The sequence below is a fragment of the Pteropus alecto genome, unplaced genomic scaffold (genome assembly GCF_000325575.1).
Source record: "Pteropus alecto unplaced genomic scaffold, ASM32557v1 scaffold270, whole genome shotgun sequence".
NCBI lineage: Eukaryota > Metazoa > Chordata > Mammalia > Chiroptera > Pteropodidae > Pteropus > Pteropus alecto.
The window spans coordinates 5,197,203-5,222,091 of NW_006430735.1; the positions used below are offsets into that span (position 1 = coordinate 5,197,203).

At 35.6% G+C, this 24,889-nt stretch overlaps 1 protein-coding gene across 1 annotated transcript in view; it reads left to right on the forward strand.

Moving 5' to 3' along the window:
• PHLDB2 (pleckstrin homology like domain family B member 2) overlaps positions 1 to 24,889 on the forward strand; it is a 107,776-nt gene that overhangs the window by 55,602 nt on the left and 27,285 nt on the right. The window contains exons 7-11 of the mRNA XM_015595005.2: positions 9,595 to 9,723; positions 15,086 to 15,241; positions 16,198 to 16,308; positions 18,961 to 19,050; positions 22,339 to 22,482. Of these exons, the coding sequence (XP_015450491.1) occupies positions 9,595 to 9,723; positions 15,086 to 15,241; positions 16,198 to 16,308; positions 18,961 to 19,050; positions 22,339 to 22,482 (630 nt within the window). The remainder of the gene's footprint in view (positions 1 to 9,594; positions 9,724 to 15,085; positions 15,242 to 16,197; positions 16,309 to 18,960; positions 19,051 to 22,338; positions 22,483 to 24,889) is intronic.

Below are 24,889 nucleotides of genomic sequence, written 5' to 3' on the forward strand. Positions count from 1 at the left end.
AACTCTGCCTCAGCAAAAAAATAAAGTCCCAGTTTGAGAAAGAAAAAGCAAAATGAACTTTAAGACATTCCTCCTTGCTCATCATGTTTTCTACTAAGCTGAGAAAAAGAAAACAATTTCAGTTTGAGTAAGTTCTAGTGGTAATATGTGGAAAGGATTTCTGCTGAATGTGGCTTCCTTTTTATAGGTTCTTCTTTGTTTGAGACCTATAAATAAAGGTATTTGATCTTGGTGCCAGAGAATGAACTCGAATAGATATTGTCAGAAATTGAAGTCAGATTAAAAGCTACACATCAATTTCTTGGTTGCCTGCTTGTCAAGATGAAACTGCACAGCTTTTTCATATTAAATTTTATGTATGTTCCTTCTAGGCCCAGACTTTGAAATAGTAATGAACTCATTTGGGTAATAGGTATATATATATTTTTTAAAGCTCAAAACCAAGTCCAAGGGTTAATTGTCTAGTTCTTCAGCACAGGGGGATTATGCTTTTCATTCTGCAATGAGACAGCAAGAATCTTTCACTGGAGGCATCAGATGTCTTTGTTTTGGAACTTATTAGTATTTTACTGTTTATGTCATTCTGGATAACTTGTGTGACATAGGAATGGGGTATCATGTTCCCAGTGAACCTTTCTGCCTTCCCCATCCATGTAGTTATGTATCTTTGTATAGCCCATACATGGCATGGCCTACAAATTCTATTTGTCTATCAGTTAGCATCAGATTCTACACAAAAGTAAAGCAGGTTGAGACAATGCTGAATCTCGCTTCCCAGGGACAGTTGTGTTGTATTATCCAGCCCTAAGGTAGAGGTGAAACTCCAGGAACATGGCAGAAACAAACAAGGAGATCACCTCCTTCCTTATTATTGTTTTGATGGCTTGATAGAGGCTATGCATAGAAGAGGGGATAGTGGGGGCCTGAAGTATAGGATCAGTTCATGCAGCTGTTAGGGGATTAGTTGGTCTTGGAAGGTGGGATTATTGTCTGTCATCACATGGTGTGAATAATGGCAGAAACTGGCTTTGAGTGAGAGATTCCAGAAGAGATTGAGGGAAGTGCAAACCAACTGGGCTAGATGATGTTACTATATATTCTTGACAACCAAACTCAAATAGACTCAGTCCTGCTTGGCGGCATTACTATGTTTCTCAATTAAACTTAATGTACCTTTTTATGACACAGTTATTTCATACCTTTTTGGTCCCCTTTCTTCCCATTGGCTCTGAGATGATATCACCACCTACTTCATTGGGAAGTTAGAAGCATCTCATCTCTTTACAACTAAAGAAGATTCTCTCTTCCCCTCAAAGACCAGTACTTTTGACTGTGCTCTGGGCCTCATGCCATCCCACCATCTCAAGGTCTTCGGCCTTTTTGTATCCCTCTCCCCATAGCCTCTTCTTCTTTACTGGACCTTTACTATCAGCACGCCAACATTATTTATTTTTAAAAATTATTATTTAAAAATTTCCAGCTACTACCTCACTTCACTTCTCTTCATCATTACCAAACTTTTCAAACAGTTTTTTTTTTTAGCACACTGTGTCCTCTTTCTCAGTTCCCAATTAACCATTCCTCCCAATTCAGTTGGCTTAGACTCCCACCTCTCCATCAGGTTTGCTCCTGTTAAGACGACTGAAGGTGCTGCTCAACCCACTAGGTGCTTTTCAGTCCTCTTGTGATCGGATACTTGAGGAGCATACAAGACAGGAGACAACTCTTTTTCCTGACACTTCCCTCCACCTCCCTACCTTTTTGCCACCCTGAACCACACTCGTCTGGTTTCCTTTCTCTTCTCTTACTTATTTATCTGACCTTTCCATCTCAGTTCCCTTTGCTTCTTCCTCTGTTTCTATTGCACCAATTAAGAATATTCATCTCTGATCTGAACTCTCACATTTTGTATCCTCACATTCTTTTATCACCATGGCTTTCAATAACCTGTATATGCTGGTGACTATCAAATGTTTGTCTTTAGCCTACACCCCTTTTCTGAACTTTTGACTCATATCCTGTGGCCTACCTGACATCTCCACTCAGATTCTTCACAGATATTGCCATCTGGACATCCCATAACTGAACTCTTGTTCTTATCTTTCCCCTTGACTTTCACATATCTGCCCCCTTCCAATCCTATTTTTCCTACAACTTCCTAGTCCAGGAAATGGCATCTCTATCCACCTAGATGTCCAAACAGAAACCTGGAAGTAGATCTTGACACTTCTTTCTCCATTACTCCCACATCCAATTGATTATGAAAATATTTCTCAATGACTTCAGGTTCCCTGCATCTTCATGAACAGCATTCCCTTTTAAACCATCAAAATCTCTTCTCCCATTTTCATTTGATTCCTTTTACAGCAGCCAGAGTGATTTTTTATACAATATAAATGAGATCATATCACTCTGGTTTGTGTTCCACTGTATTTTGTATAAATCTAACCTCTTTACCTGTCACGTGCCTTTCTGTCACCACTCTCCCTTCTTCACACCACTCTCACCATGGCCTTCTTTCTGTTTGTTTAAAGATCCATTCTCCCACCCCACCCCCCAAAAGGTCCCTTGTAGATCTATCTGCTTTGCCTGGAAGTCCCTTTCTCATATTCCATGGCTTGTCAGTTCTGTCTTTCTGTGCTTAGCTTTGGTATTAGTTTTCCAGAAAAACCTTTCCAGACCTTTCTAGTTCAGATTATGTTTTCCTTGTTGTTCTTTTAGTCCTTTTACGAATCTCATTTTATCATTTATATTTGTTTCGGCTTGTTAGAGATTTATTTCCGTCTCTAGCCTGTGAAATGAAGTAAGGCAGTGTTATCTGCTGTTTACCCAGCTCATGGTAGATGCCAGAATACCACAGTATCCTTTGGGAATATTTTCCTTGATCTCCTGCTAATGATGAGTCTAGGCTGAGCCTTAACAGAAGTACTGAGCCAAACACCTGCTGAAGAGCTGCATGTGGCCAAGTTCCAGGACAGCTGGAATGGTCTGTCCATGTGCACATGGCAGTGGGCTTGGAATCACGCTGCCGGTCGATCCAAGGCGTAAGACAGAAGGAGGAAGTGACCTTTGCCCTCTTGGATCTCGTTTCTTTTTCTATACACCTGTTGCTGCTTTCAGATATAAACTGTGGAATGAGAAAACCAAAACCTGAAAAGATCTCCCTGTTGGGCTAGCTCCAATTCAGATGTCGACGGCACATCCTGTCAGCCTGGCTCTAGTTTTTTGGAGGCAAGGCCTGGAGACATAGGAAGAAGTTTTAGTAACACCTCAGAGTTCAAATCCTGCTGTGAAATTATTGATGTCATTTCACTGGCTCTCAAGACCAGTCTTCAGTATTATCATTCTGTTTGACATACTTAGTATGAATTACTATGTTTTAGGTAGCTATTACTTATTATATGTTACTATATAAAATATAAACTATAGACATAATTATATATACAACATAAAATATAAATAATATATTCAATTAAATATTTATTGAATATTTTTGCAGCAGCTCCCTGGGCTGACCTGTCACTGTCCTTACTGGTGGGTACCGCTGTCAAGAGCACCAGTAAGCTTATTTCCATGTGGCCCTGAGCTAAATGCCACCTGCCTATTGTATTCTTGGACCGTAGTTACATCACAGATAGAGTCTCTATTAACATGGATAAACCCTGTACAAATATAAGTATCTAACTTGAACATCAACCCAGAGATATTTATTTGATGAAGCGGTAAGCAAAGAGTAAAAGGAGAGAGGATTGTTAACCTCTGCATTAGTGAACTGTTTGAGTTTAATGGACTTGGTGACTGAGATGAGGGGAGCCACCAGAACCGTGAAGCTCAGTCTGGGCAAAGGCCTGGTGTGTAACCGGCTTCCCTTCTTTCCACTCCTGCCTCCAAGACAAAGCCCAATTTGGGGCAAGTGCTGGAAAGATGCTGACTTACGGGTTGGTTTGTGTAGATTTTCCTTCTGTCTTTGTCTATTTGTGAGTACATTAAGAATTCAAAACGAAAAATAGTTTTGTAATTTCCTCTGCTTTTGGATTATCTGTGTCTCATCTCAAAAATCAAATCAGTTGTACTGAATTTAAGTAAAATGGTGAAGGAAAGGCTCTACTTTCATGGTCTCGTTGAGTATTTCCATTAACCACATGGTAATCATAAAGCTTAAAGCAGCCTTATGTTTAAGGATCTGTCCTCACACAGATGGCCTATGATATCGTGTAGCCATCCTGGGCCACACTCTTTTATAGCTAAACACAAAGGTGTGAACTAAAGCTTAAATTGCTCTATGCATTACAACATATTCCTGCATAAAACCCTAAATTATTTTACTTATTTTTCTACGCTCAGCATATATCACTGTGTTTTAAATGGTTAAATGTTATTCCCCATTATTATCTTGCCAAAGTACCTGTTACTTCCTCCTCATTTTTCCTTCAGAGCCAGGGGAGGACAGGAGCCAGGGCCAGAATTCCTCGGCAAAGTGCTAATGCCTCTTGAGCGCAGAGCCTTTGCCAAGTCACAGTCAGTGTTCAGAGGGACTGAGCCCTTCCCGTGCTTCTTTCTTACATTTCAAAGTTAGCTCCGTGGTCAGAGGAAGTGGAAATATATCATGGGATATGAGGATTAAATCAACAGGATTCCAGATTAGGGTTATTTTTTCTGGTGGTTGTTTGATTACATAAATCCTTAGTGTTCTGAATTACCAACTTTTTCTGCACTAAATATCTATTAATTGTGTAATGAAAATATTGAAATCAAAAGAAAAAAAATCCTGAGAAATACAAGGATGTCCCTCCTTAGAGGCAGACAGAGGATGGATTCTCAACAATCACCATTTGTTGACAATAGGTCCATTTCTTTCCTCTGCAATTCCAAAGTCTGCAGAGTTTTCTGTAGAAAAAAAGCTTTTTTGTAAGGTTGACACTAGTTGGTTGCGAAGCCTGACTTTTATTAATATTTACACTTGGTATGAATATGTCTAAGTGGCTGCAGAAATTGTAATGTATTTGAGCTCAAGGTATTACCTAAGACCTTGCTGGAAATGCCACATAATATAAGCTATATGTTACTACTCTAAAATGCAGAATATTCTGAAATCTGGAAGACATCTGGCCTTAAGAATTTCAGATAAGTGATTTTGGGCCTAAAACAATTGCCTAACTTATGAACCCACAGCCTTTGGGAAATAGAAGGAAAGAGATTTTCAGGGGATTCATCAGAGGATTTTGGATGGACCTCCGTTTAAAATGATGGCTTAGGAACTGTGAATTTTAATACATCATTGTACCAATTCAAAACCTGACCCAGTGTTTCATGAAACATGGTTTGAGTACCTAGCGTGCACTGGATTCCATGCTAAATAGTTTGGAAGTTACAAAAGTCGATCTTATTTTCAAAAAAACCTTATCAAGCTAATAATGTTGCCAGATTTAGCCAAATGTGGGATGTGTGTGTGTGATGCTTAGTTAAATTTGAATTTCGAATAAACAATAATTTTTTGATAAAATTATGTCTCATGCATTATTTGGGACATACTTACATTAAAAGAATTTGTTGTTCACCTGAAATTCAAATTTAACTGGGTGTTCTCTATTTTCTCTAGCAGCCATGCAAACTAATAAAGTAAGCATATTTTCAGGGTAACCTTGAACCATCTGCTTAACAAGTATTTCATACTTAGATATGATAAAATGCTTTTTTCATTGGTATTTAAGAATTTTCTATGTAGCGTTGGAATTCAAATAGAGCAGCAAGTTAAATTTTATTTCCTTCCTTCAAGAATACAACTTAAAAGGGAGGAAACATAGGTCTGTCTTCTGACCGCAGATCTAGAAAAGTAAGTGGTCCTATGACAAGCTTTGGATTATTACATTCATTTAAGGTTATTGGCAATTCTTGTGTACAAATTCAAATTATTTAGGGTAAACGTATAAATAACAACTCCTGACCATTTCTCTATTAGAAGAGAATCATTTTACATCTGATCTTGAAATGCATCATTTCTCTCTGAGTATATATTGAATACTGGAATCTCTCAGGTTCATTTTTCATTTAGTTTTCTTGAGGCATTTAATCTGAATATAAAAATTTGGGACAAAAACAATTGGAATGTTACCTGTAAGAGAGGCTTTTTAAACTACGAATTAAAGATACTGAGGTCAAATGTTTTAAAAACAATTTTTGGTGGATTCCATATTAGGATCCCGGGTCTTACTTAGAAAAATAAAATTGTAGTTAATTGCCTTTGCCTCTCACATTATCCTGGGTGGCTGAATCAGTGGTTCTCAACATGGCTGCATATGAGAAAAGCTAGAGAGATTTTTTAAACGCTTGTCTCTGGCCTTTCTGACTATGTGGAGGCCTGGGAAATAATATATTTAAAAGCTCACTTAAGTTATTCTAATGTACAGACAGGGCTAAGAATCACAGAGCTAAATAGCCTATATTTTATGAAGACGGCGATCAAGTTCTCCCTTTTCTCTACCTCTAGTCCCCTTATAAATATTTACCGAATGAGTGAATGAACAACTAACTCACCATCGAATCAAATATAGGCCCAGTTTTGTGTACTTATTTCTACTTTGATTTGCCTGTGAATAACTTACTTATGGCTGTATATACAATTTAGGAACATCGGTCTTAAATATATGAAATAGGGAGAGTCTGGCAATGAATTTGTGACTTAGCTGGGTTTTGCCAGTCCCTCAAGAGAGGACAAGTCAATAGTGCTCAGGGAAGTAGCCATGTCTCTAGGGAAGTCTCATTCTACTCTTGGTTTTATAAATGTTCCCTTGTACACCTGTATTTTCCTGAGTGTTCCAATTCCTTGAAATCTTATTTTTTCAACAAAGTTAAATGTGTTAATCAAACATTCATTTTATGTATTTTCCGAAAATAGATTTACAAATAAAAAAAAATGTTATGCTTTTTCCCAATTTGGTGTTTGGAAAATATCACTGTGCCTATAGTAATTAGAATAGGCGAATTTACCGATTTAAATCTGGGGGAAAGAATAATGCCCAGTTTTAATATTTTACATGTAAAAATCAAGAATCCCTGAAGCCTGCAGCACCATCTGATTTATCTATCTATTTTACCTTCGCTATAGAAGGCGATACTTTCAGTTCTACTTAACTGCTTGCCTAGAGCTAATTTTCCTTTGAAAACTTTCTGGGCAATAAATAGAAGAGAGGGATATTAATTTCTATCTTGCTCAGAGTTTGTCTGCTTCTGGCTCTTGGAAGAGTGATGTCACCTCTGTGGTCCCCTGTGATTTATAGTTGGTCCCACCTGCCACTAGTTCTTTCATCCTTCCCCTTACTTCCTTTGCCCTAGTTTTGGCCCCACTGAGCTTTTGCTCTGAGACCCAGGTAGTGGTCACAGCCTTACTGATAAACCACAGAGGAACTGCAGAAGGTTCTAATGGTGCCTGCTTGCGTAATTCTTCTGACCACCCCGTTGTATGAAATTGCGAAACGTTTTGAGCACCTCAGAAGGAAGGCACTATGTAAACATAAGGTATTTTGTATTAGTTGTTTATTTGTGCTTATTATTAACAACAAAAAATAAGAATATCAGAGGAATGGTTTGATTATTCCTTCAGATTGAGACCTGTGTTTTAGGCTAGTGCCTTTTTGTATTATCATGTGTTGTATCAGTGTTTTCTATCAAATATAACTTTAAATTTTAGGGCTTTAAACACATGGTATTTAATTGGAATGAATAGCTTTCTTATTTGTTTAACTTTCTGTTTGGGACTAGAACTGCTACAAAATCTGGTGATATAGTATGTAGAAATAGAACTCTTTGGATAAAATTCTTTTGCTGTGTCAACAAGGCAATCTTTGATCTGCACACACAGAAAATAACACATTTTCTTAGCCAAAAGACAGCAGGTGTTCTGTATTGCTGTTTTTTTTAAGGAAAAAATTACTAATTCTGAAAATGAAGATTAAATCTAATTGGAACTACTAGTATGTTCAGGTTACCATGAATTAACACCTGATAATCCTTTTTTTCTGTGAACAATGTCATTGCTTTCTCCAATACTTGCACAAAAGCAGTGCCCAGTGAGCCAACTTACCATTAAAGATGAGGACACTGTATTCATAGTCTGAGAAGGTTTAAGTTGTGGAATCATCTTTAGATTGATATATGATGTATGACTTTCAGTTTTGTGACTTCTGGATTTAGTCATTTTGAGAAAAAGAGGCATTTTTGAATCAAAATATGCATTTCTAAAATGTCCTTGAAATTTTAAAATTTAAGATAGGAATGGAGATTCAAGGGAATGGGTATAGGTAATGATGTCACATAGTTTTAGACTAAATCATAACATCTTTTGTAAAGAATCTAAATATATGTTTACACAGGAAATCTTGGCCATTTGGGTGAAGAAATTATAGTAAGTATAATTTTATAGGATGATTTCAGATGTGCTTAGAAGCCAGTTTTATTTCTACCAATTTAAATAGAGTGAACTAAGGAAAGTAAAGTGATGGCATTTTGCTTAACAAGAGTTAAATTATGGTAGTGCTTGTAAAGTACTTTTTTTTTTTTAGCCTGAGAGTGTTACACAAGGAGAGAATCGGGTCCAAAATTTACTTCAGGGGTTCAGAGTATCACCAAGGGAACACAGTTGGGAAGACCAGCACTAGACAGATTGAAGTTTTGTCTCGATTTACGAGGTGGTGTCGTAAGGCTGTGTAATCACTGTATTACAGTATTCGCCTATTATACCCTGGAGAATGGCCACTGTCATTTTGGAGTGTGTGACTTAGGAGGGATTTAGTGTTATCGTCTCCTTTCTCTTCTATTCTCTGACTCATAAGTGTTCTCTTTTTTTTTTTTTTGTCACAGTCCATATTTCACTTATTTTTTAAGTCAGTCACTGTAGGGAAGCCCGTATCTCCCCAGTAAATGTCACACTTTTGGTGTCTCTGAGCTGCCTTCCTCTTCTGCTTTGTCAGTCTTGCATTTTTCCTAGCTCTCTCAGCCTTTGAATTAGATGCTCTCCTTGGAAGCAGATTTTCTAATTGCTTAAGCTCTGAAGTTTGCCAGATACCTAGAACTATTTCCGATGCCAGGGTATCATCTGTAGCATGCCTCTTACCTGGAAACAAAATTTCAGTAATTTTCAAAGCCTGCCTAACACATGCCTTTAGCAATTGGACAACCACAGGACCTGAAGTAAATGCCTACTTTTCTTAGTCTGGTTTTCTGCCGAGTGACCCTGCAAGGCTATCTTATGAATTTGGTTGGCATGTTTTTTGTTCTTTGTTGACCTTTGAACAACATTACCGCTGTTTCCCTGCTTTTGTAACATGGTGGCAGGAAGGAGGGAAAGAAGGTAGGATGGGGGTCATTTCCAATACCCAATGAAGTGGACTGTGTTTTAAGAATACAGAAATGGGGGCCCTTGTCCTTACTTCCACTTGTACCCCCTTATCCTCATCACTAACAAGATATGCTTCTACGTTCATAGGACATCTAGAGTTTGTGTATACTTGTTTGTGTTATCCATGGGAAATGTTCCTAACACCTGCTTAGGTATGAAGGTAATTTCTATTCTTCTATTTTCTGATTTCTGAACTTCAGGAGAAGGTAAAGCTTGATGCTGAAAGGGAAAAACTAGAGAGGCTTCAGGAGCTTTACTCCGAGCAGAAGACCCAGCTGGACAATTGTCCTGAGTCCATGAGGGAACAGTTACAGCAACAACTGAAGAGGGTCAGTAGCAAACAGGAATGTGCCAGTTGTTTTTTGTTTTTTGTTTTTTGAATTAACTTTCACTTACCTCTGACTTCCTTCTTCACATACATAAATTTGCATAAGTTCTGGTCATTAGATATTTTTTAAATAGAAATATTCATGCTGACAATATATATTATTTCATGCTAATTAGTTAAAATTTCCTTGTTGGAGTCCTTCACCTATCTTATAACACAAAAAGAATTCTGAGGTCATTCTTTGTAACCAAAGAGAGCAATTCCTGACATGTAACTGTCACTAAGATTGTAGCATTTAAATCAACTGACATCTTTCCCCCCATTCTCTTCAGCATGGTGAGTACTGTTTGTCCTTGAATGTGTTTTTTTCTTAGCTTGACTTTATACTCTTGTTCAAAAATTACCCTATTCTCTAATTTGCTCTCCACCATGCTTATCATTTTGTTTTTCTTTTTCTTTCTGCTTCTTAGTGACACTGAATTCATTAGCATGATCACAACAATTAAACTCTCAGACCCAAGACAGGGGCAGTACTAATGCCCTCGACATGATTTTTAAAAACTCAGCGCAGCATAGACCTTCTAGTTGAACTTTACTGGGTTATTCTCCCATCCTTACAGTGTCAATATTTAACTCTGCCACGTTCTGAAAACAAGACTTCCTACATGGATACTTTTACAGTCACCGGCAAGGCCACTTACTACTTCGTGGACAACTGGGCTGTTTTCTCTAAACAGCAGCTCAAATAAACTTGACCTTGGGGAAGCAGGCATTAAGAATCTTGGACTTATAAAGGAATCATATAAAGTAATTAGTCCCGAGTGACTAACAATTTATGATTCCACGTAAGTAGAAAATAAGGCTAGTTTCATTCATGTCATTATATCTGTTCTTTCTTGGGAATGGGCAAGTTGAAAGATCAGCTAAGATAACCCCATCTCCAAAATGTTCAAGATGACTTTTAATACACAAATATTTGATGCCTTGAGTATCACTAGATTATAAAAAATTATTTAAAACTTTTCAATGTATTACACAGATTAAACTGCAGCATAACATTTTTAGTATTTGTCATTTCTTACCATGTTGAGTAAAAAAGTTACAATGGTGTTTCTTCCTCTTTACTCATTTTATTGTAAGCTAAATTCGCTGTAAGAAAATAAAATTTCTTGGTCCTTGATGTCACAGTTCTCTAGAAATCTTGTGGTAAAAATGATGAGAAAAAGAATAGTATTTACAAAATTATTTTAGTTTGTCATTTGTTTGTGTTTATACCAGTTCACAAGAGGTTGGGAAACTGATTTTTATATTTACTTACTGCTTTTAAACCCTCCTCCTTATAACTAAAGTTTTTACACAGTTGTAATACTTTATTTTGAGTCAGCAGCATAGTTACATATTTTGTTCTTCCCTTTCTTTAGTAATCCAGTTATTGTTTGTATTCTTGATAAACATTGCTTCACTGTTTATCAAGAATACAAACATTTATAAAAATTGGTAAATTCTATTAATAACCAGAACTCGGGTTGATATAATTATTGTTTGATTAATCTAGCTTTTATAAGGTAATTTTATAAGATAACTTCTATAGAATAGATTTGTATATATTCTAAGGATTTCCACTACAAAAGAGAAAAGGAAATGGTGCAGACAGCCTATTCCGCTAACCGAAGGCAAAGACTCCTTCCTCTTCCTCTCGAAACAGAGTAAAATTTTTATCTTAAAACACCATTCCTTAGGCGAGACAACTGGCTTGTGGTGGCTTCTGTTCACCTGATATTAAAGAGGTGTTAATAATTCTATTTTTCAGGAATGACTGCTAGAATAACTCTTCACCAGTCTCTTGTCTTAATCAGTAAAACTTTCACTAATTTTATGAGAAGTCCGTTCATGCTAGGAACTTCCTGTATTATCAGAACTCAGTTCCCTTCAGACTTCCAACACTTTAGAATACCACTTCACTACAAAGTTTTCCCCAAGGCGTTTTAACTAGATTCACTAAAGTTGATTTTATTACGACAAACTTCATTAGTTGACAAGTTATACAAAATAAAAAATAAATGAATAAGAAGAACATTATTTTCTTAAACTGTATATTGTCTCAAATACTTAAACTGAAATTGTAGAATGATTTTGTGCATATAACACTATGAATTTATGACTGGGCTTCTTACCTCTAAATCACTGCTTTAGAGTCAGAACAGAGTTTTCATCTGATGTTGATTTTATGGCCTGCGGTTGTATGTAGTTGAGATGGGCTCACCAATTGAATTGTTCTCTAGTATATAAGTAGTGTGGAAAAGAAAACTGAAGTTAAAAGAATCTTTCATTTGCCAGGATAGAGTCCACTATTAAATGCTGAGAATACCTGGTTAGGGAAGTTTACTTGTGCTTTTGATATTTACTCAGCCGACTGGTTGATTTTAGTCTCTTGATTTAAAAAAAAATTTTTTTCAGTGATATTTACAATTAAGAGATCTTTTTTTCTCACGACTCTATAGTCAGTTTATCATTTACTCTTGGACAAGCCATTCAGTTTCGACAGGTCTCAATATCCTCATTCATCAACTGAGGAGGTTGTACCAGGTATACTATTGTACCATTGTCTTTTTCCAGATTCCACAAGTATGCAGTTAAAGTGTTTGACGGTAGTACATAAGAGGGAGGAATGTTCACGAACTCAGAGTCCCACTTAAATTTGCTTTCAGACTTCGCCTTAAGCAGTCATGAGATTATTACTTTAATCTGGCCATACCACATCTATGCTCTTCTTTTTGTCCCTCTACTAGGCAACGAAAACATAAAGATCTGCATATAAGTTCTGCCATAAAAATTCTCAGAAAAGTTGTAGAAGGAAAAAAAGTTGCATTGAATTTTCTTTAGTGAGCTGTTTTATTTCCTTTCACACCTGGCTTTTGAGACTGCCAGTCAGTAGAGATTTGTAATGTTTTTTTAGTGAGTGAAATTTACTTAAAATTTTCATTCAACTAGCCATATAGTTGACTTTGAGCTTCCTGTGTACATTATTCTTTCTCAATGGAATTACTCCTGCTCCCAAATACCATCCCCTGAATTCTTATTCTTATCTAATATCTTTTAACAGTTTTTTCCCCTCCCAAGTTGTTTTTCTTTCACAGTGTAAGTTTATATACACACATTTCAATGGTTTAGATAACTTGATCAGCTGATTACACCCGCAGAATCTGAGTGCTGAGTTTAGCTTAGTTTTCAACTTTCCTTCCTAGTGTGCTATTTTTTCATGCAGTGGTTTAAATATTTACTACAAATAAATTAGTGACTCTGTGACCTTTGTGAGATTCATATGAACCAGATGTGGAGTGACTGACTGACTAGCATAGTGTATGTATTGTGAGCCATATGTCCGCTTTAAATGTAGATTATTTATAAACTAAAAAAAAGGGTTTATTAAATTTTTATCTCAGTAACTTTTAGACACAAACCAAGTTTAATGGAAAGACCTTAAAAACAAGTATGTGTGCCTGTATGAATAAATATATTAGCTAATATATCATTTCAAGACTACAAGTCTTTTGTTTTAAGACATAGTACTTGAGTGATCTCATAATTCCTTCAGTAGTGACTAGATTAACTCTGAATTGATTAATTTTTTTTAGAAGTTATAAGCAGAAATGTCTGATAAACTTAAAATGCCAACCAATAACTTGAAACCAAAACCACATTTTGTTTGGCCAATTAAAATGTAAAGAAGTATTAAATGATAAATATGTTTTTCAAATTGTTTTTCTTGCTCTTAAACTTTGAGAATCCACTGTCTGTGTTGACATAATAATTTTGTTGCTATTGCGTTGGTTGTAATTACATAGTTACATGGTAGCTAATAGCTCTTCTATAAATCATGCCCAGAATAAAATTCATTATATAAACTAAAAATATATTCCATTTGATTAAAAGAATTTATCGCTTACATAAAAACCAGGAGGGGATACGGTTAAATACTGATATAGATTTAATTTATCATTTATTTATTTTTCCAACTCCTTTTGATGTTTTGGTTGAAAAAAAATGCTCTGACTCTTTTATCTATGTAGAACCACGAACCATATAGTTAACTTGCCTCTTCCTTTTGGACATAGATTATTTATAAATTACATTATATACATATATATGTGTGTGTGTGTGTGTGTGTGTGTGTGTGTGTGTGTGTGTGTGTGTGTGTGTGTGTGTGTAGAACTATAAACTACATTTATAGTTCTGTCAAAGGCTCCAAAAAAAAGGGGGAGTGGTGCTTTAAAAAGTAGATCAGAGAATAATTTATATAACACGCACCAATTTCTGCACAGATAACAGATCGATTCCAATCTTCAGGCGTCTCATAGGTTGGAGAGTGCCTGTTTTAAACCACTTGATTTTTATGATTTCTGATCTTTCTTCAATGTCCTCGAGATTATCCTGAGAGTAGTACTACATAATCTTTTGAGTCAGTCTTTGTGATTGATGAAAGCTGTGTTCTATTCTTTCCACAAAAAAGGTTTGCAAACAATTTTAAGGGATTCATGGAAGCCCAGTTTAAGAACCCATCTTAAATATTTTCGATTACATCTCCCTTTAGTAAAATTATTTGAGCATGCATGCCCATATATATTATATAGATTATATGTATACTTATACATGCTCAAAATATATATTTATTTTAAATAATATACATGTACTATTCCATCTGTATGTACATTAAAGAACATTTATTGAAAAATTAACTGTAAAAGAAAAGGAAAAACTAAAAATAATTATAAAGGAGGTCTAATATTTTCTCTTCACATCTCAGTGGATTGTGTTGTGTGCCATTTGGGGTACATCTATCTCTCTTAGAAACTTCTGCTCTGTTATGTGTGCCAACTTTTGAATCTTTTTTTTTAAAAGTGACAACTTTGGAATCTTGAATTTAATCTCTATATTAAAGTCTCATTTTATTTGAAAACTTGTGGAAAATAGGAATTTTCTTAAGAGACTATGTTATACCTTCAGTCTACGATAATTTTTAGGTTATTTACTGAATTCTTTTTAAACTTCACGATCCAATTTAAAGCCACTTAGTAGATTGAAAACAAGAATTTCTACATCCACAAAACAAGAATTTTTAATCCACAAACTGATGGTGAAATAAATAGTCCTCCCCCCACCCCACAGATCAAACCCTTTCAATTCCATTGAAAGTCTCTGCTCTGGGGGTTAATTCCAAAAGAGAAAATTATCGTAATCTATTCCCAGTCAGTGTTGTAATTGGAAAGATATTTTGAACTATTTGCTTTTAATAATTTTTTCTTCACATTAAAAAGGATAGAGCCATTCTGGTTTTTCTTGTTTTCATTTCCTTTTCTCCAAAGGATGCTGACCTGTTAGATGTTGAGAGCAAACACTTTGAAGACCTGGAATTTCAGCAGCTTGAGCACGAGAGCCGTCTGGATGAGGAAAAGGAGAACCTGACCCAACAGCTCCTGCGTGAAGTGGCTGAATATCAACGGAACATTGTTGCTAGAAAGGTACTTTGCCAAGTGTCACTCAATGTAAAAAATCAAAATACACCCCTCGCTATGTGGCAATAATAATAATTAATATAGCTATAGCATGTGTCTGTCTACCTGTCTTTACATCTGAATAACTTTACATGTTTAATCGCATATCACATTTAGCAGTTTATGGAGCCTGCCATCTATATGCCAAATGGTGCTCCAAACTAGGTAAACTGAGACATGTTACAGTCATTACTACTTAATGCTGTAGATGCATCTATGAATAATCTATTTTTTTTTTGCTTTTCGGTGAAAACCAAGGCAGAGAAAATTCGAAATTTAGATATTTGTTTTGAATTACTTCCTCTTGCAATCATAGAAACTAAATTCAGAATAATTATATGAACAAAGCTTATTTGAGAATTTTCTGTGTCCGTTGCCCAGTAGTTCTCAAAGCAGGGTGACAGCTTATCACCATTAGAAATAACGCCGTAGATTGTCATGCACATTACTGATGCCACCCCACCTCTAGCACCCAGACATCCAGCCCAGAATTCAGCTCTTGTTCCAGAATTTAGAATCACGCACCAGCTCTGTGTACTAAACCCATAAAATTGAGTGCAAGGAAGAGAAGGTGACCTCTTAAGCTCTCAGTTTAAATAAGAAATTCTATTGTTTTCTCCTATGAGGAGTCTCCCAAGATGATGTCAAAAATTCATTTATAGTCTAAAACAGGATTTCCTGTTGACTTCTGGGTTCTTCAAATAGATTTTTGTCACTTGAACTGTATCGAGTAAAGAAAAGCCGTGAGTTTGGCAGGTCAAAGAAACTGCCTCACAGTCTCTGGGTAATAATCACCGCCCACCATCAGTGAAAATGTGGTCATGTTATTCCAGCTGTAAACTTTTCTCTCTTTTGCAGGACACACTGGCAAACCTTTAAATGTCTAATGTGCATCTTTCTATGGTCATCTTTTTTTCCTCCAGGAAAAAATTTCCGCATTGAAAAAGCAAGCAAATCACATTGTCCAGCAGGCTCAGAGAGAACAGGACCATTTTGTGAAAGAAAAGAATAATTTAATAATGATGCTGCAAAGAGTAAGTATATTCTTTTGCAGCACTGTTTGCAATATAACACAGATTTCAATTTGGAGAAAGCTGATTCCTTCAAAGCAGGTGTCTTTTAATAATGAATGGTGGCTTGTAATTTAAGAAAGATTTTTAATATACATTTTTTATTTAACCCTCCACAGTAATAAACTGAGGTTCTGAAAAAATTAACTGTAATTCAGAAAATAAGCAAGGATGTTTCCTTTATGCTATTCCATGGTATGAAAATCTAAACTATGGAAAATCTGTATGTTTCTGATTTTATTTTATTTTTTTAATTATATTTTTCTTCAAATAGGTAAAACATGTTCTGTTTTTCTTACAGCTGTCAAACATTTTGGCTCAGCTGCTCTGGTGTTTTGAACTCCTGTTATTTGTGTGTGGGTCTTCCCGGCAAGTGCCACATTGGATTCAGTTTAGACTAGGTGGCCTAAACCCCCACATGAGTGACAAAATCATTCTCACCCAAGGGATCTTGTGCACATTACAGCACCTAAAGTGGCTACATGGAAAGGGATTCCTTTGCCCAAAATGCAGCTTAATTTCTTGATATGATCCCTAGTCTAATTTCAGGAATAAGGCACCAAAAGTTAAAGTTAATGAGGCTAATCTACTGCCTGAGCTTTACATGCAAGCCACTCTCTAGAAATATGACACTTGGGATCATGAAAATATGAGGTGGACCCAGAATGATGTGCAGACAAAAACCAAATCCAGAATGATGCATTAAAGTATGAGGCTGTACCATAGTCCTATGTAGAAGAAACGTAGCTGAGGTATTCCTGTCTTAGCTACTTTTAGTTTGAGAAGAGAGAGGAAAATTGATCCTTCACATAGAGTTATGAGTTCACATGAGGTTCCTCTGTTATCCACACCGATCCCTGACAGCTCTCCTCTTCTTGCTTTTCAGCACCTAGAAGTCTCTGAATGGAGCCATACTTTCTTTCTCTGTCTCCTGCTCTAGGGAAGAACTCTACTCTAGTGCCATTACCCTGCCCATCACTATTTATACTTGCATACAGTATTGAATTAGATAATGTAACATATAGTATTCAGGTAGTTTCTGAAATTTTAGCAAAAAAAAAAAAAGCTCTAGGGATAGATTTTAAAAATGGGTAGGCACACTCATAGAAATACCATTTCCTAATTAAATTGTATAAAATATAATTATCTTGTAAAAATTGTGGTTCACAAGTCTTATTAGACTTTTTTCCCCAAATTGATCTATAAATACATCTCAATCCTGATAAAAATCCCAATAGACATTTTGTAGAAATTGATAAGTTGATGCTAAAATTTACAGTTGATTCTCATTATTCACGGATTCTGTATTTGTGATTTTGCCGCCTCACTAAAATTTGTTTAGCAGCTGAATCAATCAATACTTGTCATGCTGTCATTCATGGATATGCACGGAGTGGTGAAATTTTGAGTCACTTGACGTGCAGGTCTCCTGATGAGGTTGAACAAGGCAATGCCTTCTTTTTTCAGCCTCTCGTATGATAAACGTGTCCTTTTTGTGGACTATTTAGTGCCATGTTTTCACGTTTTCGTGCTTTTTATTGGTGATTTTGTTGTGTAAAATGGCTCTCAAAAATAACACTAAAGTACTGTCTGGTATTCCTAAGAGCAAGAAGGCTGTGATGTGCCTTATGGAGAAAATGGGATGTATTAGATAAGTTTCACTCAGGCATCAATTATGTTTCTTTTGTCTCTAGTTCAATGTTTGTGAGTCAAAAATATGTATTAAGTAAAATGTTTTTAAACAGAAACACACATAAAACAAAATTGTGTATTGATCAATTGCTGAAAATATTGTGACCAGAGGCTCACAGGAACCCAACTCTATAATTCCTGAGGAACAATGGTTCAATATTTATTAATTCAGTGTTCATGACAATGTAATAGAACATTAACTTTGCAAATAATAAGAATTAACTGTATATAAAAATGCAAAGGGTATCATTTAGCCAAAACAACTTTGAATAAGAACAAAGTTGGAGGATTTATATGATTTCAAAGTTTACTATAAAGCTATTATAGTATTTAAAACTACTCATATGTGTGTGGTGCTGGCATACAAATAGACATAGATCAATGGAAACAAACAGAGAATCCAGAAATAGACCCACACATACACTGTCTATTGATTTTTTTTTTTGACAGAGCCTCTAAGACAACCCTGTAAGGAAAGGAAAGTCTTTCCAACAAATGATGCTACACCAACTGGGTAAACATCGAAAAAAAGGAACCTCAACACCATCTATCCTCACACCATACGTATAAATTAATTTGAGATAGTTCATAGACCTAAACATAATAATTGAAATGATTAAGTTTCCAGAAGAAATTATAGGAGTGCAAGTGCACCTTCATAGCCTTGGAGGAAGCAAAGATTTCTTAAAGAGGAAATGACAAGGGACTGTAACTGGAATATATTAAAAAGTCATAATTCAGTCATAATATATAAACACCAAATAAATAATTTAAAAAAAAAAAAGCAGTCAAAAGACTTGAACACAATCACTTTACAAAAAAATCTATGAAGAGTCTGTAAGTCACATGAAAAAATACTCAACCTCATTAGTCATCAGGGAAATCTAAAGTTGACTAAGCTTAATAGATTTTGTGTTCCTTCAGGAAAAGGAAAATCTTTGTAATTTGGAAAAGAAATATTCCAGCCTCTCTGGGGGGAAAGGGTTTCCTGTCAACCCCAATACTCTAAAAGAGGTAAGCTATGATTTTACATGTGTGCTCATATCACCTTAGAAATCAAGAGATGTACCTCAGTTTTATGTGATTAGCTGAATTGGAAAAACATTAACTTAAATGACTTAAGAAAGCACTCAATACTAAGATATCATTCCTGCCTTTTATTATTTATGCTTGGAGGATTTCCAGGATTATCTTTGTGTCTAATGCAAATGCACTCTGTGTGTGTGTGTGTGTGTGTGTGTGTGTGTGTGGACTTTATTTGACAATGACATTGTAGGTTAACTTGGAGTTTCAAAAAATTTAGGATCCAGATCAAGATTAGTCTTAAATTGTCTTCTTTACTTCCTGAAATTTCCTTTTTCAGTTCTTCCTCTTTCTTATTTTACTTCTTTTTCTCCTAAGTCGTACAGAACATGAAAATGGCCCTTAACATTCGAGAAGATAGTTTGGTTTCTTTCTTTTCTCTCTTTATTTTCTCCCAATGTTGTTTCTGCCGTTTTCCCCCTAAATTGGAAAGTTCTATTTACATTAAGCTATACATACTCTTTATCCCAAACATCCACTTTCCTCAGTCCGCATTACCACTCTTTCTCAAATATCTCTTTATAGAGCTACACTGCTATAATGGTAAATTATTTTAACTCTAATTTGGAAAAGTATATTCCTGACTGAGAAAGAAAATAGTTTTTTTTTTATTTTCTTAAAAATGTTAAAGAAATCTTGCTTCTGTATAAACATTTGCATAATAATACAAAACCTGATTTATAAATTACTTTTAAAAAGACATCAGAATTAGGAATTCCTACATAGAAAGTATTGTACATGTGTGTGTGTAGATATGTGAAGTAAATGATCATCACATAATAGAAATGCCTAATGTGTACCTCAGAAGCATTTTATGAAGTATTTCTACAAAAGCTTGATCATGTCATTAAGTTTCAGAGTTTCTCTCCATTATTCAGAATACAGAGCTGGCAGATTCACTAAACTGAGGGGCTGTTAATGGAGTGTAGTAGAATAAGTTAATATCAGTGAGGTGATCAGGGACCAGATCTTATGAGTCATATTAAAAGAATATGGTTTATGTTATGTGGATATGAAGCCATTGAGTGGTTTTAAGCTGGTAGGTGACATCGTTTGATGTCCATTTGTTAAAATCACTCTGGGCTGCTCTGCTAGATTATAAGGAGTAGGAAGAAATGCTGAGAAACCAGTATGGCAGTGATTGCAATAATACAAGCTAGAGATGCTGGTGGTTTGGATTCGAGCAATGGCAGAGAGAAAGAGAGAATTAGCTGGATATAGTTATATCTTGGAAGCAGAGCTGACAGTTATTTTTGATAGACTAGATGCGAGGATGAAGTAAATTAAGAGAGGTGTCAGGGAATGATGCCAGTATTCCAGTTTGAATAACGAGATAGATAGTGAGTACCTTTACTTGAGATAGGGAATACTGGGGAAAGGATAGGTTTAAGAGGGAAGATAAGCAGTTTTGATTCTGGGCTTAATGAGTTTGAAGGGCTCGTGGCATCCGATGAATTAAATAGGTTTCTCTTTATCTCTTAGCAGAAGAATAAAATCTTTCCTTTTCTGTTTAAGAGTTGTTCTTTTTCTCTGCAGACTTCCTGGTGTCAAAAGGCCATTTTGCTTTTTGACTTGTTTTTACCTGTCTGCAATTCTGATCTTTGCTGAGTAGCTATGTGTTCTCTTTCATAATTGGGAGCCAATTTTGACTCACAACATGTTTTGATTTTCTTTCTTCCTTTCTTTCTGTGTTTCTCTCGCTCTCTCTCTTTCTCTCTCTGTCTCTCTGTCTCTGTCTCTCTCTCTCTTTCTCTCCTCTGAAGGAGTGATGAATTTATATCTAACTCTTTTAAACAAGTCCCACATTTGACAAATGAAGTACATTGTTAAAGCAATTAATTAGGTTGTATGGTCTATGACTCATATAAGGAATCAAACCTTGATTTTGAAACATTCTACTATCAACTGAGCAAAGAATAACTCAAAGTTGTTACTCTTCCTTCTGATTTATTATCAAAGATAAAATGAAATTTGACAACCTAGCTGTCAACTTCTTGTCTTCAGTTTAATCTTATAAAACTTTACATAGTATCCATTGCCTTTATCTGAAATGCAAGACTATATTCAACAACCTTTTGATACCTCCAATTTATAAACAGTCAATTCCAGCTTTTGTCATAATTTAAATTCTTAGTAAAAAACCTCACTTACCAGCCTGGAATTTTTGTTTCACTGGCATAGTGATATCTTACCTTTCCTGGAGCAACCTTTTGAGAAATCGAGAGGCTAATAGAAAAATCCAAGTGTTAAATTTAACACTATTTTACTTTTTTAAAAAAGGTATTACTTTATACTCTTTATTCTTTTTTCATACTGTTTTATTGGTGTGGCGAAAATCATGATTGGTCTGTATGATTACTTTCCATGAAAATTTACAACTGCCTTTTCTCAAATATAAATTCTAGAGTTTTGAAGAATATAAATTTCGATTCATGGATGTTTTCTCTAAGCTGAAGCTAGAACTGAATCATTGAATTTAAAGTAATTGGGAATTCTCTGTCCTGAGGGTAGAATTGGGAGTTGGGTTAGTTACCTTCAATTGAAACACCCTGGAGTTGCAACTCCACCTTAGCGTGTGTGTGTGTGTGTGTGTGTGTGTGTGTGTGTGTGTGTGTGTGTGTGTCTTACTAGAGAAAACTCACAAGAGGCAGCGTAGTTTCTATTCTCATTTAGTTGAGATACCTAAAAGCTAGATTCCATTACAAATAAATTACTGTTTTATAAATGTCTGAGAGTAAAAACCAATAACACTCAGCTCACTTTTACTCACACTTTAATTTGTCAGCAAACAGAAGAAGAGGGCAAAATCTAAAAATAAGGTTCTTGAGTTAGAGTTAGTGATTACACTGTCAGTTTTGTATCTCAGATTTTTGCTTGTGTGAGTATTCTAAATATTGTATAGTGAAACCTCATTCTGTAAACAGAATGAATGTGAACGCCTCTGGGTATTTTAAAATAAAAAATATTGGGTTATTTATAATATAGTCCTCTTGATTTCACCAGAAAAAAAATATTTTTAATGTTTGAAATATCATTTTTCAAGATTAAGCACTATAAATCCATTTTAATTGCTGATGATTTCCTAATGAAACGTTTGATAATACCACAAATATCTGGCTGTGCCGCTCTAAGCTCACTCCATTGTACTGGAGCATTAATACTCTCGCATGCCTCAGCTCTTGCTTTCTTTGTGTTTAACTTCTGAATTCCTCCTTTTAGGGCTATATCAGTGTAAGTGAAATTAATGAGCCATGTGGCAATGCTACGAATCTATCCCCTTCCACTCAGTTCCCTGCTGATGCTGATGCTGTTACCACTGGGCCTACCACAGCTGTGCTGGTGAGCCAGCCACAAAATAAAGAGGTGTGTTGGCATGACATTTCATTCATTCACTGCTTTCCTCATGTCAAAAATTAACCCATGGTTAACTGAAAACGAGGGTGTGTATGACATGTATATGTCTGGTCGACGAGAGGGCCAAAGTGATACTGAATTTGAAAAACATATCAATTTGGAGGAACTGCTCTGCCAGTTATACTAGAAATCATGAATATATGTTACAGAGAGGATCACTAGGAGAAGTAAGTTCAAAAAATTAAACTCTATGTCATAGCACTCTCACCCGATCTAGTTTTCTTAGAAACAAAAGTCTTTCTATAATTGTTGGTTTAATTCACCTTTCCAATCTGACTTTGTTTTCTATTATGTTTTTCAGCATGATTTTTTAATGTTATGCCTTTTTAAAACATCTGGCAAATAATAGTAAATGAAAATACGTTCTACTGATCCAAGTTGTTTGAAGGGTGGGGTTTTAACAAGTGGCTAAATGCAAAGATACTACCCATCATTTGTGGCTACTTGATTAAAATATAAGAAAACAGAATAATCAGATTATTGATTTCATTTCTTTGTCATATTCTTTCATTTCATCTGGACACATTTTTCTTTCTCCTATAAAGCAAAGATCACCTGTCTGTTCTGGATCTATGTTTCCTTCCACACTTTCTCCTCATCCTATCACTCAACCTCCATCAGCCCCTTGGCCTGAAGTCACGGCTCCTTCTGTCGATCCTTTCCCTTTAAATGACACACCTCCTCCTCTACCAGCTAAGAAACACAGAAGGCAGCAGCAGCAGGATCAACAGGTAATTAGGAACTGAGGAACTGGTGTTCAGAGTTTGGAAATTTGATCTTGACACCAAAGTTACTCAGGTGGAATCTTTTCTTCAACTTTTCCAAGTGTATTTTTTAAAAAAACAAAGTGCATACTCCTTTGCTGTTTGCTTTGTTTTTTAATGGACATTTAGTATGTTATGAGGTTGTTGGGAGTGTTATAAGATTTGAGTCCTTGATTGTCTTCTCCTGGCTTTTGATATGTTTGAGCACATCCTCATGCTTCAGTTCCCATTCAAGCAAAATATTGCACAATAATAATCATCATTTCCATAAAATCCATGGCATAAAAAGTTGCTGTGTCAACCATAATAATAGACATCATTCCTTTGCTATGTGTCAAACTTTGCTAAACATTTTACAAATAAATATCTCATTTCTTCCTTCTAACAATCCCATGAAATAAGAACTCCATGTTGACATTTAGGTAACTGAGATTCAGTGTAGGTAAATATTTTGTTCAAGGTCACCCCATAAGAAGTGCATTTGTCTTATAGAACAGTTTTTATTTACCAAATTTTTAAATAAATGATTTATTATTCTTAATGTTGCCCTCCTTTTACTACATTCAGTGCATATTCATGCTCGAGTATTAAAAAATCTATTTTGAGGCTACTTCCAACTATGATCAAATTCCTGTATGAATTTGGCCTTAGAAGACCTTAAAGAGTCATAGTCACTAGATTCCCAAAGTAGGTGAGCCCTGCTGTGCTATGCCCAGCCCTTAAATTTCTTGAAGGTGCCTTTACTATCTATTACTTTTTGTGAAAGGACTGTATCTTCCCACTACCTTATGTTAATAAATATTAGCTAGTGTAAGTAGATAATCGTAAAATTAAAATGCAGATATTTTTCATGATTGGCATGTATGAAGATTGATAATCAATTTGGTAACTCAAATTTGCATGAATTTTTACACATTTCAAAAGCCTGAACTTAGTATAAAAATGATCAGACCTAAAGAACCTTTAATTAGGAAATATCTTTACTATTGAAGACATTTTTTTGAGGGGCCAAGAAAAATTTGGGTAAAATCTCGCCTTAGAAATCTAAAAAAAAAAAAAAAGGGAAATAAAGAGCATTGGTGAGAATGAGGAGATATTGGAACTCTGGACATTGCTGGTGGGAATGTAAAAGGGTGCAGCTGCTGTGGAAAACAGTCTAGAGGGTCCTCAAGAAATTAGAAATAGAATTACCGTATTATCAACGTGAGCGCGGTGAGGGGGAGGGGGTCGGAGGTAAGAGGGGTCTGCGTGGCAGAAATGGGAGGGCCCCGGGTGCGAGATGATGAACGTGTTGTAGAGTGTGGGGGTGGCTCTGAGGGGGCGAGGATAGTCCGAAAAAAAAAAAAAAAGGGAAAGAAGGGGGAAGAAAATTTTTTAATGTGAGGGATTACTTCAGGGACTTCTTGGCCAAGAGCTCTTTTAAATAAAAGAATAACCTATATGGAAACATTATGTGGATTTGGAGTGTGTTTATGTGATTGAAATATTATTCCAACTTTAAAACAGCTCCCCTGTTTACTCGCTCTTTCTCTTCATCTTCTTCCTTCTCCCTTTTCTTGTTCTCCTCACACTGGGATCTGTGCCACCACACA